Raw genomic sequence first — 22,742 nt, forward strand, 5'->3', positions numbered from 1 at the left:
GTTTTAAAAGGGGCAAAGGACCTGCTGAAAAGTGTTGGAAGGTAAAAGTTATTTTAGAAATTCAAGCTAGGTACGTCAAGTCATGTCCAACAGTGTGTTACTTCCATACGTCTCCCCTCAGTGCCCCTAATGCCACGGTAGTCTGAGAAACAAACTGTTGAACCTTTGAGATGAGCATCCCCAGAGCCCAATGCTATTTGGCCTCCATTTACATGTCTTCAACTGTTTTGTTCCATAATTAGGACTAACCCACGTTCTCATCTAATGATCTGCCCCTTTGATCTTGCTGGAGTGCTTATTAAAGGAGCAGGTGATGTCGCTTTGTTGCACACCAGAAAGCTGGAAATGTCCTGTTTCTGATTTTTGCCATAAGGAGATTGATGCTGTGGTGCTGACGTGCTGAATTAAAAAGGCGGGGTGTTGTCCTGCCATCTGATGAAGTATTTCTTTTTAGATGTTCCTACAGCATCATAAAATGCTGCTAGATTCAGATATCATATTTTGATGCAGGCTGGTTCTAGGACAAAGCCCAGCCCTGTCTAGTGGTGTTTATAGCTTCCCATATAAGCTTTCAGGCAAAATTTGTGTCTCATTTTGTTTGAGTTACAGCAGGCTGATAACCTAGTCCTCATACCAGTTCTGAGAAGAGGCACTGAATGTTGCCACTGTAATGAAATGGAGGAAAGGGGGAAAACGTGCCTTTTAAACTTCCTGTAAATCCCTGCTTGAGAGAGAAAATTTCTGCATAAGGTGGTGGTGTGGGGGGAAAGTCCTATAATGTAAACACAAATGCATTTAAGCCATGCCTCATTTTTGGTTCCTCTTTAGGCTCAGGAACTATATCAGTGTTTAAATGACCTCTGCAATCTGGTGTGTCTTGGGAGAAGGTGAATTTTAGCTCTTCTCCCAGAAATCAGGGGGTGCTCTTGCTGCTGTGTGTCCTGTGCTTATCTGTATGGCTGCACAATTTTTATGGTAAATGCAACTTCTCAAAAGTATTGCTTTCAAATGTAGTTCGATTTTCTCTACAATTAATCCAGGAAGGTGCTTGTCTGCATTTGACTTCTCAGTAAAGAAACAACACCCTTCCTCCCCTCGCCGCCTAGGCTTTCACAGGAGCAAAGTTTACTTTCAGCGACTGAGTTGTGCAATTGCACAACGGCACGGCAAGCCATGCCGTGTCAAGGTGCTCTATAAACAGCAGAGCAGTAATGGAGCTGCTAAAACATCCCTTGGTGACTTTGGTTCTAAAATCTCCTCCTTTCTCCCTTCCCCTCCTGCTACGAGCAGGATGGGGTTTGACCTGCAGTGTGTTTCCCGAGCACTTTGTTATTCAGTGGTGGGATAAAAGCGTCGGGGCTCCCACAGAGCAGCACAGCACGCAGTAGTGGGGCATTGCCTGACCCCTGCTAAACGGTGGTCACCAGCCTCTGCTCTTTGCCTCCATCCCTGTTGTAGGTTGCTGTAGGTTTCTTGCCTTGTGCAGCCTCCTTTGCCTGGTGCTAATGGGCAGTGGTGTCCATATCTGCTACACAGCACCTACTGCTTTCCCTGGTATCCGTCTCACCTGTGCCTCCTGCCTCTTACACTGCTTGTAGCTTGGTTAGCCTCTTGTCCAGAGACACTACCCCGTCTTCTTCCAGAATTGCTTATTACTGCTCACACCCTATGACTTCCCATGTTGAATCGGGGTCTTCAGTTTCTGCATGCTGTAGGGAGCGTGCCAGCTGCCCGTTGTTCGCATCTGAACGAGAAGAGATGTGGAAGGGAAGGGCTGAAGCCAATTTTCTCCACTAGAAAACTGTCCCCTGTGAGAGCTATGATACCATAGCAAGCTGGCCACGTCAGTGCTCACATGGGGAAGGGAGGAGAAAGTTTCTCATCATCTGGGTTTCTGCATTTCAGCTGGGGTCCAGGTCTGTGGCTGCGTGTAGCTGGGGAATGGTGTTGGCTGCACTGGTGTGTTATGAGAGAGGGGCTGAAATGTTTCTGCATGGGTGTAAGAAACGAGAGGACACCAAAGTGGGGTGATTGCAGGGCAGCTGCTCTGCAATTGCATTTGCTTGTGGGGCTGAGCGGTAACCCTGATCTCATCCCCACGTGGAGTAGTGAGAGAGGAGGCTGTTGATACTGTTTCCTGCTGAGAATTTTTTAATGCTTTTGTATATTGTTGCACATTTACTTGCTCCCACAAAGAATATTCCAATGGCTACAGAAAAACCTTGGCACAATTAAATATACAGCAAAAGTAAAGGTAGAATCACAGAATCCCAGGTTGGAAGGGACCTCAGGGATCAGCTAGTCCAACCTTTCTGGGAAGAGCAGTCTAGGCAAGATGGCCCAGCACCCTGTCCAGCCAAATCTTGAAAGTGTCCAACGTGGCTGAGTTGACCCCTTCCCTGGGGAGATTATGCCAATGGTGACTGTTCTCACTGTGGAAAATTTCCCTCTCATGTCCAATCGGAATCTCCCCAAGAGCAACTTGTGCCCATTCCCCCTTGTCCTCTCCATGTGACTCCTTGTAAAAAGGGAGTCTCCATCTTCTTTGTAGCTACCCCTTAAGTACTGGTACATGGGGATGAGATCCCCTCTAAGCCTCCTTTTCTCAAGGCTGAACAAACCCAGCTCTTCCAGCCTATCCTCATACGGCAGCTTCCCAGTCCTTTGATCATCTTGGTGGCCCTTCTCTGGGCCCCTTCCAGCCTGTCCACACCCTTTTTGTACAGTGGGGACCGGAACGGGACACAGTACTCCAGGTGTGGCCTGAGAAGCGCTGAGTAGAGTGGGATAATGAAATATTGTGATGAAATGAGAAGCATTTAAACAAGTGTAATGAGAAGCATTTAAACAAGTGTAGATAATATCAAGCCATCAAAAAAAAAAAAAAAAAGGGCAGAATTTCAACCAAGAACAAGAGTGGAGCAAAGACAAATGGATGAGATTTGTCCTAGAATCTGTCTTTGATACATGTAGGCTTTAAAAATACACAACCTGAAAAAACAGTTTAAATATTAGAGCTTTTATCTGTGCTAAATTGTGGCTGATTGTGGCTGCAAGTATCTGAGTCATCTGGCTTATAGCAGGTGTAATTGTTTGTGTGGTTGTCGCGTTGTGTATCTGCTCTCCCCAGTCCTGACAAACAGTAAAATCGCCGCTAAGCTTCAGTGAGAGACAACAAGAGCTTTGACCTCAGGATCTGTCATTGTTCCTTTGTTATCTCTGTGCATTGTGGAACTGCTTCATTTTAATTCATTTGGTTTCTGTTTATTTCTTCTGTGGCAGTCCCAGGAGCTTGCATTCACCGGCTTTTTGTTGGAGCATATGAATTGTTAGTTTGAAAGACCCACCATTTCTTTCTGGTAGAATTGCAGCCCAGATTGAATATATCTCACTATTAATTAGAGATCAGCCCAAACCAAAGATGTCTGTTTGATCCCTCCCTCCCTCTGGAATCTTTTCTTGCCTGGGAAAAATTGCTCACTGCTGGCTGGAGGATTGACCATTGTGTTGTAGAGAAACTTCTGTGGTTTCCAAATGTGTTTCATTCTCCTCTGGAATTAAACCAAAGAAATCCTTCTAGGCGTCTGTGAACCTTCTGCATGTAAAGGATTTCTCTCCTTCTCTCAAGTTCACTCTTGCCTATAAATCCATCCCACTGAGACCTCAATCAAACCCCATATTTTTTTTTTTTTTGTGAAAAGTTTTGGTTTCAAGAATACAGAGCTTTTATCAATTTGCTGCTAACTTCCAAACTGCTGACCTGGCAAAAGTGGATTGGGAGTGATGCAGATTTGCAAGTCCCCATTGTGTTGTGCATTCACAATGTTAAACTAAAAGTGTTCTGCTTTACTGCCTACTACTATTCAATATGCTAGTTTCTTTCTTACATTGGAACATGGATGAGAAAGGGTCCTAAGTTTCATCTAGCAATAAAAGAACAAAAACCGACCAGTAAAAAGTTTTGGAACTTAGATCAGGATCTGGCTAATCAATCTCCTCCTTGTTTTATCCAGTACTTGATTAATGGCTTTCAAGTAGGCATTCGAGGGGGGAAGGTGGGAAGGGAGCTGAAGCAGTGGGATGTTTTTGAGTGTATGAGCTTTGAGCCAACAGTGTTATTCCACGGTACCTGTGTCAGATTGTTTTGTAATTGTGGCGAACAGTATTGATCTTGGGTAATATGTTGCTTTTGAGAAAAACTGAGGGGCATGCTAAGCAAACATTAGAGTTGTCTTTCTGTTTCCTTTTATCTTTGGCCTGCAGTGGTGGAGAGCCGAGGAGGGATCATGGACAGCATACAGAGATTTTCAAACCTGCCAACGTATCTCCCCGCGAGCTATCACATCTGCAATGCTGATGTTTTCTTCTTCCTCAAAGAAGCCAACCAGGATATCATGAGGAACTCCAGTTTGCAATCTAGGGTGGATTCATTCTTTATATACAAAGCCAAACTGCCACCTGTCCTAAATGCCACGTATGGACCCTTTACTGTTGAACAGGCTGTTCCCTTGGACCTCATGCTGACTTCTGCATCTTTTGGTTTCACAAATAAATTTACTTTTAATTGGAAATTAAAATCTCACATAATCAACAGCTCCATCTATTCCAACAAACCTAAAATACAAACCTTGTTCTATATCGCAGGGAAGGACTGGGATGACTATAATTCTGCGGAGATGTTGCCTTGCGTGAAGATGTTTGCTTTCCTGGAGTCTAGAGAAGTTGTGGCCAGCTGTAGATTGACAGGTCATCTAGGATTATGCGTTGCGGAGCTGGAATTATCTCCTAGCTGGTTCAGCTCCCCTCCACCCCTGGTTTCAGAGGAAACAGCCTCCTTGGAAGGGATTACTGTGGAGCTCTTCTATAAGATTTATACAGCAGATGGGGAATGTTCTCCAGAGGATGCAAAATGGGAAAACAATATCCATGCAGGACAAGATAATGAACACAAGGCTTTGTCAGCTATGGAGAGGATTGGTAGCATCATTGTTTACCCAAATCAAGACAAATTAAAACAATCTTCGCTGAGGCTAGATGAAAATATTGTTATTCGCTTACCACTCAACCCCGTCAGAGAAGGTGATGTTGTGACCTTTCGTGTTTCCCTAGCTGATGACTCTCTAGCAGACCAGTTTGTATTAAGGTAAGAGAATTTTTGAAGTGCTGTATGCTGAACAGTCTACAGATAGGGACAAATCAATATCAGGTGTAATTTCTTTCGTTACATGCTGTGTTTTCCTGAAAGAACTTAGTATTCCCTCTCCATGTGGGGAAAACTATAAATAGTCTTGAATTATCTGTATGGATGACACTTTTTAGAACATGGGAATTGATTTTAAAGTATGAGCTATAAATGTTTGTGTGATTATTTTTTGTTTTAATTCTATTTGCTTGTAGTCGTAATTCTGCCTCCTAAATTATGCCTCTGTAAGTCACCTAGGGTAACTGCTGTGATCCATTTTGCTAGACAGTTTGCAAGAGGGTTTTTGGTTTCTTTGGTGACGCTTTCTCTCTTTTTATCAACTTTCTTATCTTTCCAAAGTACATGGGATACATCTTGCACAGGTCATATGTGGTGAGGAACTATTTTGTTGCATGGTACAGAGGGGAGCTGAGAGGTGAGAACATGAGATGTGCCTCAGCTTGCGTAAGAAGTCTTTGGCAGAGCCAGGATTTGGATCCAAACTTTGCAAGTCATCTTCGGTTCTTCTGTAAGACAGTCCATCCCGCTTCCTCAAGCGTTTGACTGCTTGTTGCGTGGCCCATTTTTATTTTAAGTTTTGAGACTTTCTGGTGACCTTTACTTGTGAATCTGCCTGTAATAGGAGAATTCAGGCATTTCTAACCACCCCAAGGGTTAGTGCTGCATATTTGTTATGTCCTTAGCTGTCAGACTGTGGGTTCAGAGCTGCATAGAGACCAAACTCAGAGAGAAATGTGAGCCAGACTGGGGGAATGAAAGGGCCAAAAGGTAATTGGAAAGTGTCATATGCTGTGAGAATGCGAGACGCTTGGGAAAGAAGGAGCTGCAGCCCGCGCTAGCAAACCTCAAAACAGATTTGTGCCTTACTTCTAACTTTTTGATCCAAGAACAATGGGAGCAGAACACGACAGAAGTGCACTTTGGGGACAGATGTTGGGAAAACAGACAGCAAACCTTATGCAGCACTTTCAAATCATTCAACATTTGTGAAATAGCACATGCATATTAATAAACTTATAGATTGCTGTGTGAATCAGGGCACAGACGGAGGGAAAGAAATGGTTTGCAATATCCTAAGCACTTTCATCTGTTCAGGGTGTGGGGGGGGAAATGCGTTAGAAATATCATAGAGTTTAACCAGACTTTAAAAAGTTTGGGTCAGGAAGGGTCTTCCTATAAATCCAACTTACTCTTGCCGTTACCTGGCTTTACTGGTTTTTCTTCATTAAATGTGATTTTGGCCAGCATCCACTATCAGTAGATGGACCAACATCCTGGAGCAGTCAGGTTTCAGCAATTCTGTTTTGATCCTCAGTGCTATAGCTGAGAGATTATGGAATTTGCCTAAGGCTCTGCAAGGATTTGACATCAGCTCTTAATTCTCAGGTTTTTTTGTTCTCTTTGCCACACCACAGATAAAATTCCCTAGGTATTAGAGACAACCTAGGATAAGGATGTTTTCCTTCCATTGGAATTTCTAAAATAACATTCACCTTGTAACAAATAGTGCGAGGGTAGAGTTTTGATATTTCTGCTGACCAGGAAAGCACCAGAAACTTCTTGCAGAGATAGTTTTGAAATGCTGTCTTCCAAAACCAAAATAGTTTCTGGAAACGCTGAGCACAGTAACTCACCTGGGGTTTCAAGGAAGTGGAAACCGAGGGAGTCAAGAGCCTCCAAACTGGGGAGCTCCGGGATGAGCCACAAGAGCCTGGCTACTGCCGAGACCCTTGTCTGCTCCCACAGGTCCCCATGACTTGCACGTCTCCAGCCGGCAGGCGGGAGTCACTTCGCGGCGCTCCCCCGGCATATGGAGCGTGCATCTCGGTGCTCCCGAGCTGCTGGGAAGGCAGTCAGGTTTCCATGGGGATTTCCTTCTTTGAAAAGTGTGCGGAATCGGTTCATCTCCAGGAGATGTTTCTGTTTCAATAAATCAGCATGTTTTACGTGCCCAGAAATATTTCCTGGGAAATTTCAGTATCGGCTTTATGTAGTCTAGCCTGTCTGGTCTTTTATTTGGCTTTGCTTGCATTGTGCTTTTCATCAGAGAAACTGCAAGTATTTTTATTTAACCTTCAGCTGAATGCTGAAAGTAAGAGGCAAAATGCAATTCTGCTGATGCTTCACCCGTCCTCCAGGATGGAGAGAGCATCAGCAACTGTCGCTATGATTATTTCGAATGACATACGTGGGGCCCGTGGAGAGATTATTCAGCTGAAGTTTACACAGTAGGCAGGGAATTATGCCGAGGGAAATACAATCACTATAGCGCCTGCATCTAATTTATGCAGTTTCCCTCACAGGCTTTCCCTGTTTTTCAGCTCAATGCTAATGTCCATAAAAACCCAGAAGGTTTTTATATACATAGAATTTCTGTGTGTTATATAGCCAGAGAAAAATACATTGAAGTGAATGTTTGCCTTGGGAAATATATTTTTGCCTAATATAACTGATTGTTTTTAATCATATCTGTTATAAGTGTAGCGGGGTGAATTGCAGTTTGGCTCATATGAGACAATAGATCAAAATCAAGTCATTCTCAACACAGCATTTGACGCCGACCTCGAGCTCTGACAGCATGCAAAAGAACAGATATGCTCAATTTTATGCACCTCTTTACTATTTCATGCTGTGTTGTGTAATATTTTATGTTGGATTTTGTTCTAGCAAAACTGGCTTCAGCTCTCACGCAAGAGCAGATTCTTCCTCGTTTTGGTAAAATTTGGGATTCTTAACCAAGCTTGGAAACGGAAAAGCAATTGGAAACAGTTTCATGATTCAGCAATGTGCTGTGTTGAAAGGTCCTCACTTGTTAAACCCCCATCCTTCCAGTAATGCCGCTTACAGGGTGATGCTGCAGGTTGTACATGAAGCTCCAGCTATCACTTCCAGTCCCTTTGATCTATCCAAACTGGCTTTGCTTTGCGTAAGCTAAGTCTTGATTGTTTGTTTTCATTCAATAACTAGAATTTAAGATTGAATTGGAGCTCTAGTTGTGCTGTGGTCTGAGGAATTTGTTTCTTTTCATACTGCAGGCCAGCCAGTGTGGCTTGGTGTAATTGAAGGACCCAGAAATGTCAAGGGGCAGAATTTTTAGGCTAAGTGTGCATTTAATGCTTTTGCTGTGCCTGACAGTCATATTGCTCACTTTGTTGACAGATGATCTATACATGTGTGCAATGAAATTCTTATGACACTGGAGATTAATTTGTGGCCTTGCCGGTCTGGTTGGTACTGTAAAATTTACCATCTGTGAACATAAATTTTGCCCATTATGTTAGGTAGGTTTCCACTAAACATAGTTTAACCATAAAGGTAGGTGAAATGGGCTATGTTGCCATGATGAAACTTTTTTATGGGCTACCTAGTTTAAAAAAAAAAAGGAAAAATTAAGCACAGCTTTGAGATTCCAGCAGGACTAATACATGCAGCAGTGTCACAAATTTTCAGGCACTTTTTGTCTTCTGATGCACAGGAGTATCTCTGTTACCTTCTTTACTTGAAAACATAGATGAAACATAGTAAATGCGGAAAGATGGAATCATGACTAAAGGAGGGATGACACCAACTTCTGTGCTATTTACTAAACAGAAGCAGCCTCCTGATATACATGGTGGAGTTGTAAAAGAGACAGGGGAAAACAATTCTTGCTTAACTGGAAAGACAGAAATCTCATCCAATAGCGCTGGGAGTGGGTTGCATTTCTTTTGTGGGGTATGTTGTTGTTTAACTCCATCTTGAGACTCAAAGGGTGTATTTAAAAGAAAGATGGGAGTTGTTTTGTGCAGTAGGAAAAAGTTTAATGGACTAAAAGGACAATTGCCCCTCGGTTATAGGAAAGAAACCAGGACACTCTCTTTATAAATAAATGGCAGAGTTTTGTCCTGTTTTCCAAGTCTCCCCATTTAAACCGCCAGCGAGGATGTGCTGGTAATGAAGGCTGAGCACTAATAGCAATTTGTCGAGTCACAGACAAAAAGTGGGTTTGTCGGCATTCGTTACACGTCCCTACCACGAATGACCCATCCTTCTTTTATGCCCGCTCAGAATAGAAACAGGGATTGGAGATATTCCAGGAATAATAGTAAGGGGCTGAAACCAGGTAATGAATCCCATGCTTGAGAAATGAAAGTGGCTGCGGCCGGGATGCGGCCCTCTGTCTGGAGGGGAATGGCGGGACCGTGCAAAGGAACCGCGCTGTTGTTCGGTGCCTAGGCACCCTCAGGGGAAAAGATTATCCGCTTCTCTCTGCCATGCTCCACATACTGCAGGGCAAAGATTACTTTTTGATTTTTGGGATGAACCAGTACAAGGTGTAATACACGCTGGTTGGCTTTTACTGATTATTCTCACTAGGAAAAATGATATTAAGGATTTATATTAATAAACATATATCCATATGGAGGAGGTTATGTCTCCTGCTAAGGAATAAAAATTGCACAGGCCATTAAAACTGACTTACAAGGCTTCTGCGTTAATAATGAAAGATCTGTGGAAGTCTGAGCAGTCGTCTAGAAGGCCAGAAAAAGATCATTAAGAGGATGTCTCTTGCCAATAGTTGCCAATAGCAAACAAGGGAAAGAAAACAGAAGGTTTTAGATCTGGAAATGCATAGAAGATGAGAGCATACAGACTATGGGGAATGGCTGTGTGTGAGGAGAGGCTCTGCATGGCCTTCATCGTTTGTAACCGAGCTGGTACGAATGGGGAAGCAGGGCAGGATTATTACTGGTGAGAGAAATAAATGATTAACTGAAGTATCATTTTAGGATGAAAATTCAGCAGAAGTGAAAGTGTTGAGAAAGGGAAAAATATACTTCTGAAATTAATCAGAAATGCTAGTTTAGATTTAGAAATAAGTGCAGAATTGAAGTGTTACTGGCGACCTGGGAATATTTGGTTTTTACCCGGATTTTAATAAACCCAGAATGAATGTTTAAATTTGTTATTTCTTTCTTTCCTCTGAATGTACACTGAACTAAATGTAAAATATGAAACAGCAGTATGTAATATTAATAAAAAATATAAAGCACTGCAAAGTCTGGAAATGCCAGAGATGTCTGTGCAACCTTAACTCAGTACCATGTATATATGCAGTATAACATATTCCTCAAAGACAAATTCACACTGTTTTTTCCAGATCTCCTTCTTCATTCGATGTGCCTTGCTCCCCACTGTTTTCTTTTCTTTTTGTCACTGAACGCGAAAGGGAGTAACATCCTTTCAGAACCCTCTTGCAAAGCCTGGGGGAGCTGTCACCAGAATTTTTTTTAGCTTGGATAAACCATTTCTATAAATCCTCTTTCAGAAAGGGTTGAACCATTCTTTCATTTTTCTTATTTCTGTTTGAGACAGGCACGTGGCCCAGAAAAAGTTGCTTCAGCTAATGAAAGCCTGACATGATGGTATGGAGTTATAAATTTCAAAAAGATGTTGTTTGGAGTAGTTAGACCTGAATCTGTGGCTGAGGTGAAAAAGGCATCCTCGCTGGGTACCTGCAGGCAGTGCATGGCTGTGCTGCACCCACGTGCACGAGCCAACTTGCCCTGGAAGTAGTCTTACCACATCGCCAGGCTTTTTCTCCCTTTTTATGTGATTTAAGATAACCTTCTCTGTTGACAGCACACCGGAGAGGGAGAAGACAAGAAACTACCCCCTCACACAGTCTTAAAACCAGTTAAAAATGACAAAAAAAAGCACGCTCCTTCCTAGAGCTTGAGCAATCTTAAAAGCTTAAAACCCGATGGATATCCGACAGTGAATAAATGACCCAGTGAATCCTGAAAGACCCCGCAAGACTCCAGTCAATAAAGCTTTTTAATGGAATTTTAGATAAAGGTCAACTATCTGCTACAATAATCAGCCGTCCGCGATCACTCTTCACAGGAATAAAACAGGCAGAGCAGCAGCCCCACGCGACAGCGAGAAGCTCTTGTTAGTTGTTGGATATTGGCTTTGAAGCACTTCCAGACGGGATCGCAGCGTCGCGGTGATAAAACGCTCTTTCTTTACTGAGACTTTTCCTGACGGTGACTTCTGTTGCCCTGTAAAAGGGGTCCTGAATGTGCTGCTTTGTCCAGAAACGCAGCTGCCCGTTACTGTGGCGTTATGAAGGTGTTGTCAAGGTAAAGGAGGATGAGACAGCGATGGGAGGCTGAGGTGCTGAGTTTGGGTGACTGTGGCAAGGGCCCACTGTCTGCGCCTTCCTCGCCCCCCACAGCCCTGGCTTAGGGATGCTCCCAGCTCCCATGGGAGCGGGGAAGTGTTTGTAAGAGTTGGAGGGGAGGTGCTGACCAAAATGCAGAATTAGATTAATGAAAAATGTTTAGCCTGCCTGGGTATCTCACCAGCGTTTTTCACTGAGAGGGTAAGTAGTTTGCCTACTAGTTATTTTTAGTTTTGACAGTTTGGGAATATTTCATGTCTGTGGTGGGGGACCACTAAGTATGAAGCAAGGACCCGCTTTCTGTTGGAAAAGGTATTTGGTTTGCCTTGAAACCCTACTTTTTCTTCTATTTGAGTCCTGCCAGCAGCACAGCCATCTCATTCATCTGCCCATCTGCATCTAGGAGTGCTAACCATAAAGTGGAAAAAAGAGTGAGTTATGTTGATTTTAAGTCAGTTGGTGTGTGAGCAGGCATCTCACCTCTGCAGTGCTGAACTACAAGTGGGTAAGCAGTGCTGTGTGTAACTGGTGGCAGCGTATCTTGTTTGACACATCAGATCGCTTTGCACGTGTGTGACAAATAGGGTTTGTAATAGGAGCCCCAACAACCTCTTGCCTGCCAGCGTGTTAGCAGACATGCTATACTCCAAAAATGGAGATGATGTGAAAAGTGTTTCCTGTGGATTTGGAAGGTGCCAATACGCTGTGTGATTTGACACAAACTCAGCCTTGTTGACGGTAATGGAAAGAGATTTTACATTTTTAAATGGTTCGGGTTCTACAAGCTTGTTCTGAGGCTGATCCCTGTCTCCGAAAGCTTTAACATGACAGCTCCTGCTAATTAACTCCAGGCAGCTCCTGCACAACTCAATGCTTGCTTTGGGGCCGGGTGCGGATCTGCAGAGCACTGTCAGCAGACGTGGCAGGGTGGCACCGAGAGCAAGGTACGAGCGGTGGATGCAGAGCATGCTAGGGAAGGAGGCAAGTGGATTTTGGAGGAGACCGCTGCTAAAAGAACGCCCTTGGTTTGTTGCACCTGCTCAGACTCCCTCTATGCAATGTGAAGGTGCGCTGGGTAGTGATTCCTCTTGGATGAGGAGCTGTGTCTAAGGGGCTGCTGAAGGTTCAGCCTCTGCGCAGGGCATTGCCGCTGCCCTTCTCCAAATCTTTCTTTTGCTGGGGGCCATCCTGTCTGTAGCTGTTGCCTTGCAGGAAGGGACAGATGGTTACCCCTGCTGTGATTAACATTGGCGCAGGTATGAAGCAGGAAGGGAAAGCCACTTAAGATGGAATTCGGAGTCGAGTTTTGCCTGTGAGCGCCTGGCTCTGAGTTCAGTTACCTCTGTTAATGAACACAAAGCTGCCTTCAGGTGACAAAACTGCTTAAATACACGGTATCACAAAGGGTAATTTAAGGAAGACAGCTGCAGGATAAACGTTTTCTTCCACCACCCCCCTTTTTTTTCCCCTTCACCTCACACTGAGCTTGGGAACAGAGGTCAGAAAGGGTTCCTGTCTTTGAGTGGTCACTTCAAGTTCAGGGACATGCTGTGGCTTTATTGCAAACTGTGTGTCCTAGTGACACAGTGTGTCCCTGGCGGGGAGCTTGGGGGGGTGTCTTTGTTTTGGACAATATGCTGAGTGGCCCCTGCTTTGTGCTGCCAGACAATGGTGGCATTGATCAGCTTCTTGTACGGCTCTTCATTAGCTGGCAGTGCAGTAAATCATGGTCTTGTTTAAACAAGTCAGACACAACAGTGATTTGGTCGTTGATGCAGTTACTTCTGGTATGTAATGAATAGTATTAAAAGAAAAGTATAAAAATGTGTCTACTTTGAAATTTACTTTCTTCCTGAAATAAATATTTTGGGCCGTGCATTGCTGTCATTTTATCCTAGTAAAAAACAGATTAATGCCCCGTGGAGCTGATGAAGTATTGCTTTGAGTGAGCACATCAGTCTCTTCACATTCCCGCTGATGCAACAGAGTTGCTCTAATCCTTGTGCTTACCCCTAAGTTTTTGCATGGTCTGATACAAAGCCAGTGCAATGGTTAGCTGACAGCTTTGTGGAGGGAGGACTTTTAGAGCAGGAGACAGAATATTGCAAGAAAATTGTCAACGTGTCTTGTTCTGGGTGCTCCTCCTGCCCCCCATGCAATTTATGTCAATAAAGGACTTGTAAGCAATGGTTTTGGATGAGGCGGAGCAGGGACCGGTGCTTTGTGTGAGGTATTTAATGCTTCAGATAGCTGCTGCGTGTGTCTCGGATGCTGTACTTGGCCAGGGTATGAAAGAAATAGTATTAACAAAGTTATTGGATCCCAGATGAATCAAAAGAGCTGCAGGAGAAGAAAACAGTGACAAATGAGTCTGCCACCCTGAGGCACAGCAAATGGTGCTTACAGTTAAAGCTATTTCACTTGCACTGCTCAGCCTCAAGCCCCCCAGTGCTGTGTGGGCAGTGGGGAACAGGGCAGTGTGAGGAAGGTGATGCCTCACCCCAGCACAGCTGCAGACAGCCCCCACGCAGTGGGGCCAGCGTTGCTTTACATGGGGTACGGCAGCGGCAGCTCTTCTTGGGCTTCCCAAGGCATTTATCTCTCATCTCCCCCAGCTTTCTGCTACTTAAAAGCCCCCTGCCCTGAGCAGTGCTGGGTGTCAGTGCCCTGTATGGAGCAGTGCTTCATCCTGTGGTGAGAGTTCCATACGTATATGTAAGAGGAAAACATCTCTAAAATATCCTTGGGATCCCTGTGGACATGCTGTGGATATTCCCAGCAGAGGAGGAATTGGTCAGAGCAGCAGTATTTCCAGGGACATCCCAATGAGGAGGGTGCCGTTGGGAAGGCTGTATTCAAGCAGCCCCAAGTTTGTGGGGCAAATTTGTCGCCCATATCACTCTGAGCCATCAGGTGTGGCTCCAGCAGGTCTCCCTCTGCTCCTGCCGTTCTTTTGTTCAAGTTGTTCACTAGGACCAGAATACACCTTCCCTTCCCCACTACATTGATTTTTTTAAATTTTCCTGCCAAGTGAACTTTCTCAGTTGCTTTTTTTCTCACTGTGTGGCCCAAGCTTTTGTGGTATTAATGAAGGAGTCCTCAAATGCATTTTCACTGAATCTCCTTCTCTAATTGTGCGGGTCCTAGAAGACAGCAAGTGGGAAAGGAAGAGAAGCAGAAGTGTGGGATAGGCAGTGCCTTGTTCATGGGCCTTCTAAGAATCTGCTCGAGTTAATGAGGGTCTGGGCAAGAAATGTGCCAAGCTGCCACAGGAAGCACACGTATGAGCACTTTGATGTGGGTCCCTGATGGAAGATGGTGATAAAATGCACCAAGTGATGCTTGGGGACAGTCTGAAAAGTTTGTTCCATCCTGGGAGGTGGCAGAGGGTGAGGGAGAGGCGGTAGCAGACTGTGAGAATCTGGACCAGGATCCAAATGCATTGTGAGTTTTGGGTTGCTTTGGATCTGGGAGTTTGGCTGTGGCCCATCTCTAATTTAATTTGCCTGGCCAGAGTCTTCTCTCTCTTACACAGAAAAGAGGGGTGATTTAATTGACTTCCGTAGAGTTGCTGAGGATTTGTGCCAGTAAAACTATTTGAATTTGGTTCTGTGCAAGGCACATGTGTATGCTAGTGCTCTGGCTTCGTATTTCTGATAATTACTGGGAAATTTGTTAGGGGCAGTAGTAACCCTGGGTGGGTGGACAGGACACGGATGGATAGGGAGCGGTCATGTTTTCAGTACTGTTTTTAATGACACACAATAACACTAGTAGTGCAGTCTCAATTACGACATTTCCTGCTGTTATCTCCATAATATGGCATAAGTACCTATGCTCTTCAGCTAAGATGACTTTTGACTCATTTTCCAAAGCTAATAACCCTTTAAAAATAATTTAAACCTTTTCAGAAGTATTTCACTGATGCTCTTGGGACCAGTAGTCCTTTATTTGCTATGGAGCAGATACAGAATGAATAGCAGTACTGTGGACTCCCTCAAACAGCGACCTTATGTGCGATGTCGTGATTGCAGCAATTAAATCCTCTTTGCCAAGGCAACCAGGGCTTTATTTCAAACTGAAGTTAGGTTTTTTTTCCCCCAAATGAATCTCTTCTGCATGCATTATTCATTTTTCTTTGGAACATTTAGCCTGTACGAGTTGCACGAGCTCAAATTCAGTATTATTATTTATTAATTATTGCATTGAGGTAACGTCTAGGACAGCCTGCTTCAAGGGGTCAGAGAGCGCAGAGTTCCCCTGTGCAGCCAGCAGCAGAACAAGGCCATAACCCTTGTCTTGGGGTGGGGGTTGAAGATTTAACAGCATTTCTAGAACAACCTGTGAAGAGTTTGCATTTGCTTTTTGCTTGATTCCATAACCCATGCCAAGGAAGTTTGGGGCATTTCAATCCAGTGGATGATTAGGCCAGTACAGTTTTGATCATGCTCTTAAACATTTTTGCTTAGATATTTGAAAAAAGTAGGTCGTATTAGCTCAGGCTTTCTAAGTCCAGCTAAGTTTGGGTGACCTGAACACTGAACTTCTTGCCTCTGTGGCTCTTGCTTGGAGAGGGGGAGGTCAGTAAGCAGAAATGATGGTTGAGGTGGAACACTTTCTTCAAGAATTTTGGAAATTCTAGCTTAGGGTGGTTTTTAAATTTTTTAAAGAAAAAATATGTTAAAGATGTGCCTATAACCCTTACCTTGAATGTGCTACATCCTCATTTTAAGATTAAATGAGTTCATTGTCTGTTTCTGCTATTATATAAATAGCATCTTGATTGACAAGAAAACTAAAATGATTCTGTTTAAATCTGTACTGCTCTCCTAAGAAATCCACATTCATTATTCCTGGGATGACTGAAAGATTTACAAAGGTTTATAATCTGGTATCATTTCATTCTTCTTCTCGGTATTATTAATCACCTTGTCATAAAATGTCAGGAGAACTTTGTTCAGCTTGCATGATTTGGGCTGAGAAAGCTACTTTAATATTAATGTTTCTTAGGAAATTGGGTAGATATCTTTGCATTCTGGGAACCATAAAATGGATGAATTATGTCCTTTGACTAGACATTAGATGCTTACAGGGTGCTGAAGTTGAAGAATGGTTGAAAGAAGCCTGCAGCTGTACCACCTTGGGAAGGAAAATAACCGTGCAAAGCAGATCTGGTTCAGGTCAATGTTTGGTTGATGTCTGAAATCAGGAGTCCCACAGAGGCTGGCGTTTGTGGTTGATCCTTCTCCAAGTTAGTGCTGGAGGGCTGTGCTGGTGTGGCCATGGCGATGGCAGTGTCTTGTTGGTGACATGAAACCCAGGTGCCAATTATTTGGCCATTTAAAGATTTCAGGTTGTGTTTCACAAGCCCAGAGGCAGTCAACCAGGATCCTGGCTGGGTTTCAGCTTCAGTAATTACAACTTGCCAGTGCAGATTCTCTGCCTCTTAAATCACATTCGCTATTTTTCACTTCCTTTGCTAAACTGCTGTGTCCCCCATGCTGTTGTTGATGATAACAGTTCTAATGCTTAGACTATTTATGTAACGTTATTTTATCTGTAACGTCTCATGGTGTTTTTACAAGAAACGTCTGTCATTGCTTTCATTTTACAAATTACTATTTTTATTAGTCACGTTCCAGTGATACACCTCAATACGAGATGGTTTCCAAAAGAAGGGAAGGCAATGCTCTTTCACCCCCCAAACTGTTAGTTTTGAATTGGGACTGTGGGGCTGAGGGGATGTTTCCTTTAGCTCTCTTACCAGGGCAGATGTGTTTGGGATGGCCAGAAGAGTACCCAACACAAGGGTGGTGAGTTTGGTGGGCAGGGAGGTGCCATCCTGTGTGTGCGTCCTGTGCCGCCCTCCAAACGCTGATGCCCAGTCCACCTTCCTTGGGGCTCTGCCCCTCTGCCTGTCCCTTAGAGAGGCCTGGGCTTTTCTCAGCCCGCCTGTATCCCCTCCATCCAGGGCCTCCGCACAGGGGAGATTCAGGATGCCTGCACGGGCTCAGATCTGTGTGCAGGCCAGGAGAGGGCAGAGTGGACTTGTGTCTGGCTTGTGTCTGAAGCAGAAAGCCCAGGCAAAAGTCAACAGCAGGTCGGGAGGGGAATCATTTTGGGCAAGGATGTGGCTTGGTGCAGGTGCCCTGGCTGGGATGGGAAGCTCTTCAACGGCTGTGGTCCCCCAAAGTTAAGATTTAGCAACTTGTTCACGCAGTGGTGCAAGCCCTCTGCAAAGGGTCAGAGACCCGGCAGCCTATAAGGCTCCCCCAGGTATTATTTCTTACTGAGGAGGAGCAGGTCTCTGCTGGGGTTGCCTCCACGCATCCTGGGGTGCACCCGGGCAGTAGACAATGGCTGTGTGCTCATGTGGTTGTGCTACCCAAAATTGAAATGCATGTAACACGGCTTTTCCTTTTTCTTTTTTCCCTCCCTCCCTTCCTTAAATGATTTGACAGCTGTGCATTTTCTTTTTACGAATGCACTGTGCCCCTGGTGTGTGCTGGGCATTGCAAACGCACTTAATAAAGCAAACTTCTCCGCTGGTCTGTAGGCTGAGAAGCTGTAAGTGAGCTTGTCGCTTTGCAGAGCAACTTTCTTTTTGGACTCGAGAAACAATGGAAATGTAGTTAATGTTCAGCCTGACAGAGTCTTAGCAAACATATTAAGGGCTTCATTTAATAAAATCATATTTCACTTTCATAGACAAGAAGCAGAATAGAGTTGAGTCTTTTTTAATGAATAAAGTCCTTACTAAGGCACTTACAATCTTTCTTTATGTGAGACTCATTCTTGTTTTTTTTTTATTTTAGAAGCCGGGGCGATTTAGTGCAGCATTTTCTAAATTGTGTCGTGCTTCCTTTGCAACAGAATGGAAAGGGAAATGTATCTTAATGTTAAACAGACATGAAAAGAAAGTGGTTTTTCCCAAAAGAAAAGTTAAACATTTGCAAGAAAAATGTTCTTCATGGAAATTTCAATTCTGTTAAAACCACGTTTACTGTCAGAAAATAATGGTGCTGGATGAGCTCTAATAATAAACCAATTTGTGTGTACCACGGGAGTGGACTTTTTCAGTCTTTTGTTGTAAGTCATGCTGGAAGGGCTGCCACTGGGCTGCAAGAGCACAGATATTTTCACACTGGGATTTGTGTCTACTTGAAGTATGTGAGTAACTCTATTGAAATACAACTGGGAAAAGAATTCATCATGTGACTTATTATGAAAACGTTGCTTTTTACTCCATTCAACGATGTTTGTGCAGCTCCATGTATTTTCTCTCAGATTTTTTTTAATTCTTTTTTTCTTAAATACCCTCTTTGTACAGTCCCTCAACTGCACCGCGCACAGACCACGCGGCAGCAGACTCCTGATTCCTGTAACTGGACTGCTGCAGCTAACAAATAACATTAATGGGCTGGGTATGCGCCGCTTTCCCAGGGCGCCAGGGTTGCACAGTGCTCTCCTTTCCTTCATTGATCCAATTTGTTGAGATCAGCAGGTGCACCAAAGCATGCAAATTTAAAATTTGCTTTGAGGAAAATTGAGTGGTGTTTTTTCCCTGAAATGAGCTGTTTCTCTGAACATCTCTGCCAGCTAGCTTGCTTGGGAGAGTATTTGCAGAAATGGAATGCAGAAGTGGTATAAACGCGGCCAAATTGAATACATTTACAGATGTAAAAGGCTTGGCTTTTTTTAGGCGTGCAAAACTCTTTTGGGGTGAGGACTGTCACTTTGTGTAGATTTATAGCGTCTTACATAATAGGTCCCTAAACACATTGGCCTTCAGGTGCCACTGCAGTCTGATGGGTTTAACAACAGTGACGGTGGCAATGCTGGTCCCACCCAGCTTACAGACCCGCAGGTTTCTAAGGCAGCACAGGTACCTTTTATCCTCTCCAGTCCACAGGCAGTCATGCTTGATAACAGTGTGAAAATTGGATTTGTCAACAAGTAATCCCTCAGTGATCAATAATTAGTTGTAATTATGCGCTGTTTAAATGCTATGGAGAGAAAATTGAAGTTTGTGGCCGGAGTGGGAAATGAAGAATGGCAGGTACACCAAGCCATTTGGCGCAAGAGAAATTCATTTAAAGAACAGAATTTGAGCAAAGAACGGTGATTTAAGCTGCTTTCTGTAGCTGGGCCACGTCACACAGCTGTAGGGGTAGTAGCGTTCAGGCTAAGCAGGCTAGCGTAGTCCTTAGTGAGCTTGCTGACCATAAAGTATCATAACTTGAACAAAAAGGAGGTTTGTTTTTTATTTACAGTCTCCCCAAGATATGCCCAGTGTGAAATGTCATGAAAAAGCCCTTATCTGTGAAGAAATATCCTTTGAAACTTCTAGTGTGTTTATAATCAAAGATCCTCCCCCCACCCAGATTTAAATTTTTGTCTAAATGGTTCGGTTTCTCTTTGCTTTCTTTGATTAAAAGAGCACAACAGGCCAGGTTTCCAGATGGACAGAGATGCCATTCCAGCTGTTTCTGTGGAGGCTCTGAAAATCCAGTTGTTTGTGTCCTGGTATTTCTGTACAGACTTTCCAGTTAAATCTGCCAGTGGTAATTCTTCTCAGTTGAGCCAGAGAGGGTCTTTTATTCTTTATCTGTATACCCATGGGTGGTTTCTGCTACCCCGTATGTCTGGTTGTCGTTCTTTAAATAGACATGCAAAATGAAACTGTTTAACTGCAGGAGGTGGGAGTGAAATAGCTGGAGTAGACCTATTACCCAGTGCTATGTGAGAAAGAGCCAGCAAAATTTATGGTTTCTGAAGGACCAGTATATTTTTAAGCTTCTTGTATTCCTACATTTCACAGCCAAGATTAGCAGATTGTTGACAACTCCATGATATATTTGCTGTCACCTGGCTGGAGTCCGAAGCAAGTGATAAATTTTTAGTTTGAATGAGCTTATATGATGTGCAATGACAGATATATTTTTGTTACTACAAGTATGTAGCATGTTCTATGCTTGGGGATTTTGGTGCTATTCTTCGTGTGGCCTTGAGTGATTTGCTCACTTTCCCTGTGCTTCTGTTTCACCATCCAAGAAAAGATGGAGAAAATGTCATATTCCTCATATGATACTGTGATGGCTCATTCTTTTTCTGCGATGTTGGAGCCTGATACAGGCTCGTATCATTTTCGTCGAGTTCAGTAAAGAGTGCCTGCTGGCAGGAGGCAGTAAGTGCTCTGCGGAAAGGAATCCAACACTTCCAGTTGCTGTTGCTGAATTTCATGTATCTTGGGTATATGTTGCATGAACTTAGGTTCAAAAACTTGGAGTATTTTTGGAGTGATAATACTGTGTTCTGGGAATATTCCCCTCCCAGAATGCACACTCGATGGGAGGAGGTACAGTGTTGTGTTCAGCCCTCACGTGACTGAACACCTAAAGGAACTGGATTTGCAGATTTTGGCATGTGGGTAAAACCATAGTGCTATACATTGGCAAACTCTATTCAAATGAATAAGAAAGATAAATGATAGTTTTTTGGATTCCCTCACCTTTATAGTTTCTGGTGTCTACATTTATCTCAACAAAGTGAAATCTGTCTTCCCCAGGCCTTTTAAAAGGCCTTGCATATATCAGCATTAATAGGATGTAGCTGCGCTGAAGCTGGTCTTCTACTCCTTGAGAAATATGTGAGTCAGACGAACTGGCCTTGCTTGCAGTGGGGGAAAGAAGAGAAGCACAGTGTTGCACCCCAGATCGGGGCTTCTCTTTGCTGGGGGAGCTGGACTGGCTACAGACAGAGCTGGAGACAGCATCATCTGTGGCAGATCAGTGAGGGAGATGGTGGCCCAAACAATGTAGCTAAGAACCGGGAGGTCTGTTGAGGTCTAGAAATTGTCTATCATTTGTAATGGCAGCTTTTATCAGCTTGAAAAACAGGAAGTTTGAAAAGCAAGTTGTTATTTTCTTCGCTGGAATAGGAACATTGAATTTTCTCACTGAAAACCATTCAGAAACGTATGCACGCTAACTACTTCAGTTCTTCAGCTGGAGGATAAAAGCAGCAGTTTCCAAGCTGGGTAATACATGTCTGTTTGATGTGACTGCTGGGGGGAAGCAAGCAGAGAGAAGAAATTCTCTGAGAAGGCTGCTGAGTCTGCCAGGGAGGCGAACGGACAGAAGTGCAGCTCTGCAGTGCAAAGGTATTTGAAAGCAATTCTACTTGTTCGTGCAGCACGGGGACTACGGGAAGCCGGGAAGCTGTCCCGTCCCTTCAGTCACACGATGAAGTGGTATCCCGCTCCTGAGGGTATATGTAGCATATGTGTGGCAAATGGACTCGTGTGGGGCCCCATTAGCTCGTGCTGTCTGCTTTCCGTGGCTGGTGTGCCATGGGGGAGCTTGGCAAATGTTCATTTCAGTGGAAAACAGTGCTCTGTAAGGGGATTTTACAGTACATGCACACGCAGACACCCTGGATCAGCCCTGATGAATGGATTTGGCCAGAAAACCAAAGGGAGCAGCCAGTTTGGGAAGTGGCACTGCTGTCCGTGCGAGTCTCCCCGAGAGCTCGGAGCATCTGTGCCCTCCAGAGTGCCAAGGAGGGAGCAGCAGCAATCTTACAAAGTGGGTAAAATAAGAAGCTATACATATACGGTAGGTATATGTGTAGAAGAGCAAAGCCCCCACCTCTACTGGACTGTGTATTCATACTGTGCTGGAGAAAGATTCAAACTAACTCGGAACAGGTCTTTCTGAATTTGAGAGCAGTTTAACGGTAGAACGTAGCAAACAAACAAAGTGAACATGCATAAATAAATGCATACTCTAAGCTTCATGTCATATGGGCTTAGATTTCCTAGACAGTTTTCTGGGGTTTTAAACCCTGGATGCTTCCAGAGAGCAAGAGGTTTGGTGCCAAAAGTCCATCACATTATAGGGCCTATGCCGTTTTTACATACCATGGTGTGAACGTTACAGGAACTCATGGATTACAGGGATTAATATTGTTTCGTTTAAGTATGCAAGGCAAATATATTTGAAACAAAGGAAGTATCCATGTCCATACACCCAGATTACTTTGAAACAGCTTAGTTGTTTATGTAAATTATTTTTCCGTTGTGTTGCAAAAAAGGAATCGGAGGGTGATGCTGGGAAAACCAGAAGAGGACACAGAGGCAGAATTAGCTTGAAAGCACAAATCTTGGGTGATGGATACTGAGAAACATCAAGAGACAGGGAAGCCAGCTCTTTCCAAATCATGGAAATTTTTTGCTTTCATGCAGGCAGAGTAAGGAATTAAGCCTGTGCAAGAAGTTTGAGGGTTGTGCGTATTCAGCAGTACCGTGAGAGGTGCCACATGTGGAGCTGGCATTCTTGTCTTGTTTTAGTGTAGCTGTGTTTCCTGGGGGAG

General features: G+C 43.9%; 1 protein-coding gene across 2 annotated transcripts in view; it reads left to right on the forward strand.

Moving 5' to 3' along the window:
• The window catches only part of TMEM132B (transmembrane protein 132B), a 256,479-nt gene that overhangs the window by 67,388 nt on the left and 166,349 nt on the right, over positions 1-22,742 (forward strand). For both annotated transcript variants that reach the window (XM_064466383.1, XM_064466384.1), the window contains exon 2: positions 4,264-5,143. In XM_064466383.1, the coding sequence (XP_064322453.1) occupies positions 4,264-5,143 (880 nt within the window). The remainder of the gene's footprint in view (positions 1-4,263; positions 5,144-22,742) is intronic.

The sequence above is a fragment of the Phalacrocorax carbo genome, chromosome 15, assembly GCF_963921805.1.
Source record: "Phalacrocorax carbo chromosome 15, bPhaCar2.1, whole genome shotgun sequence".
Classification (NCBI taxonomy): domain Eukaryota; kingdom Metazoa; phylum Chordata; class Aves; order Suliformes; family Phalacrocoracidae; genus Phalacrocorax; species Phalacrocorax carbo.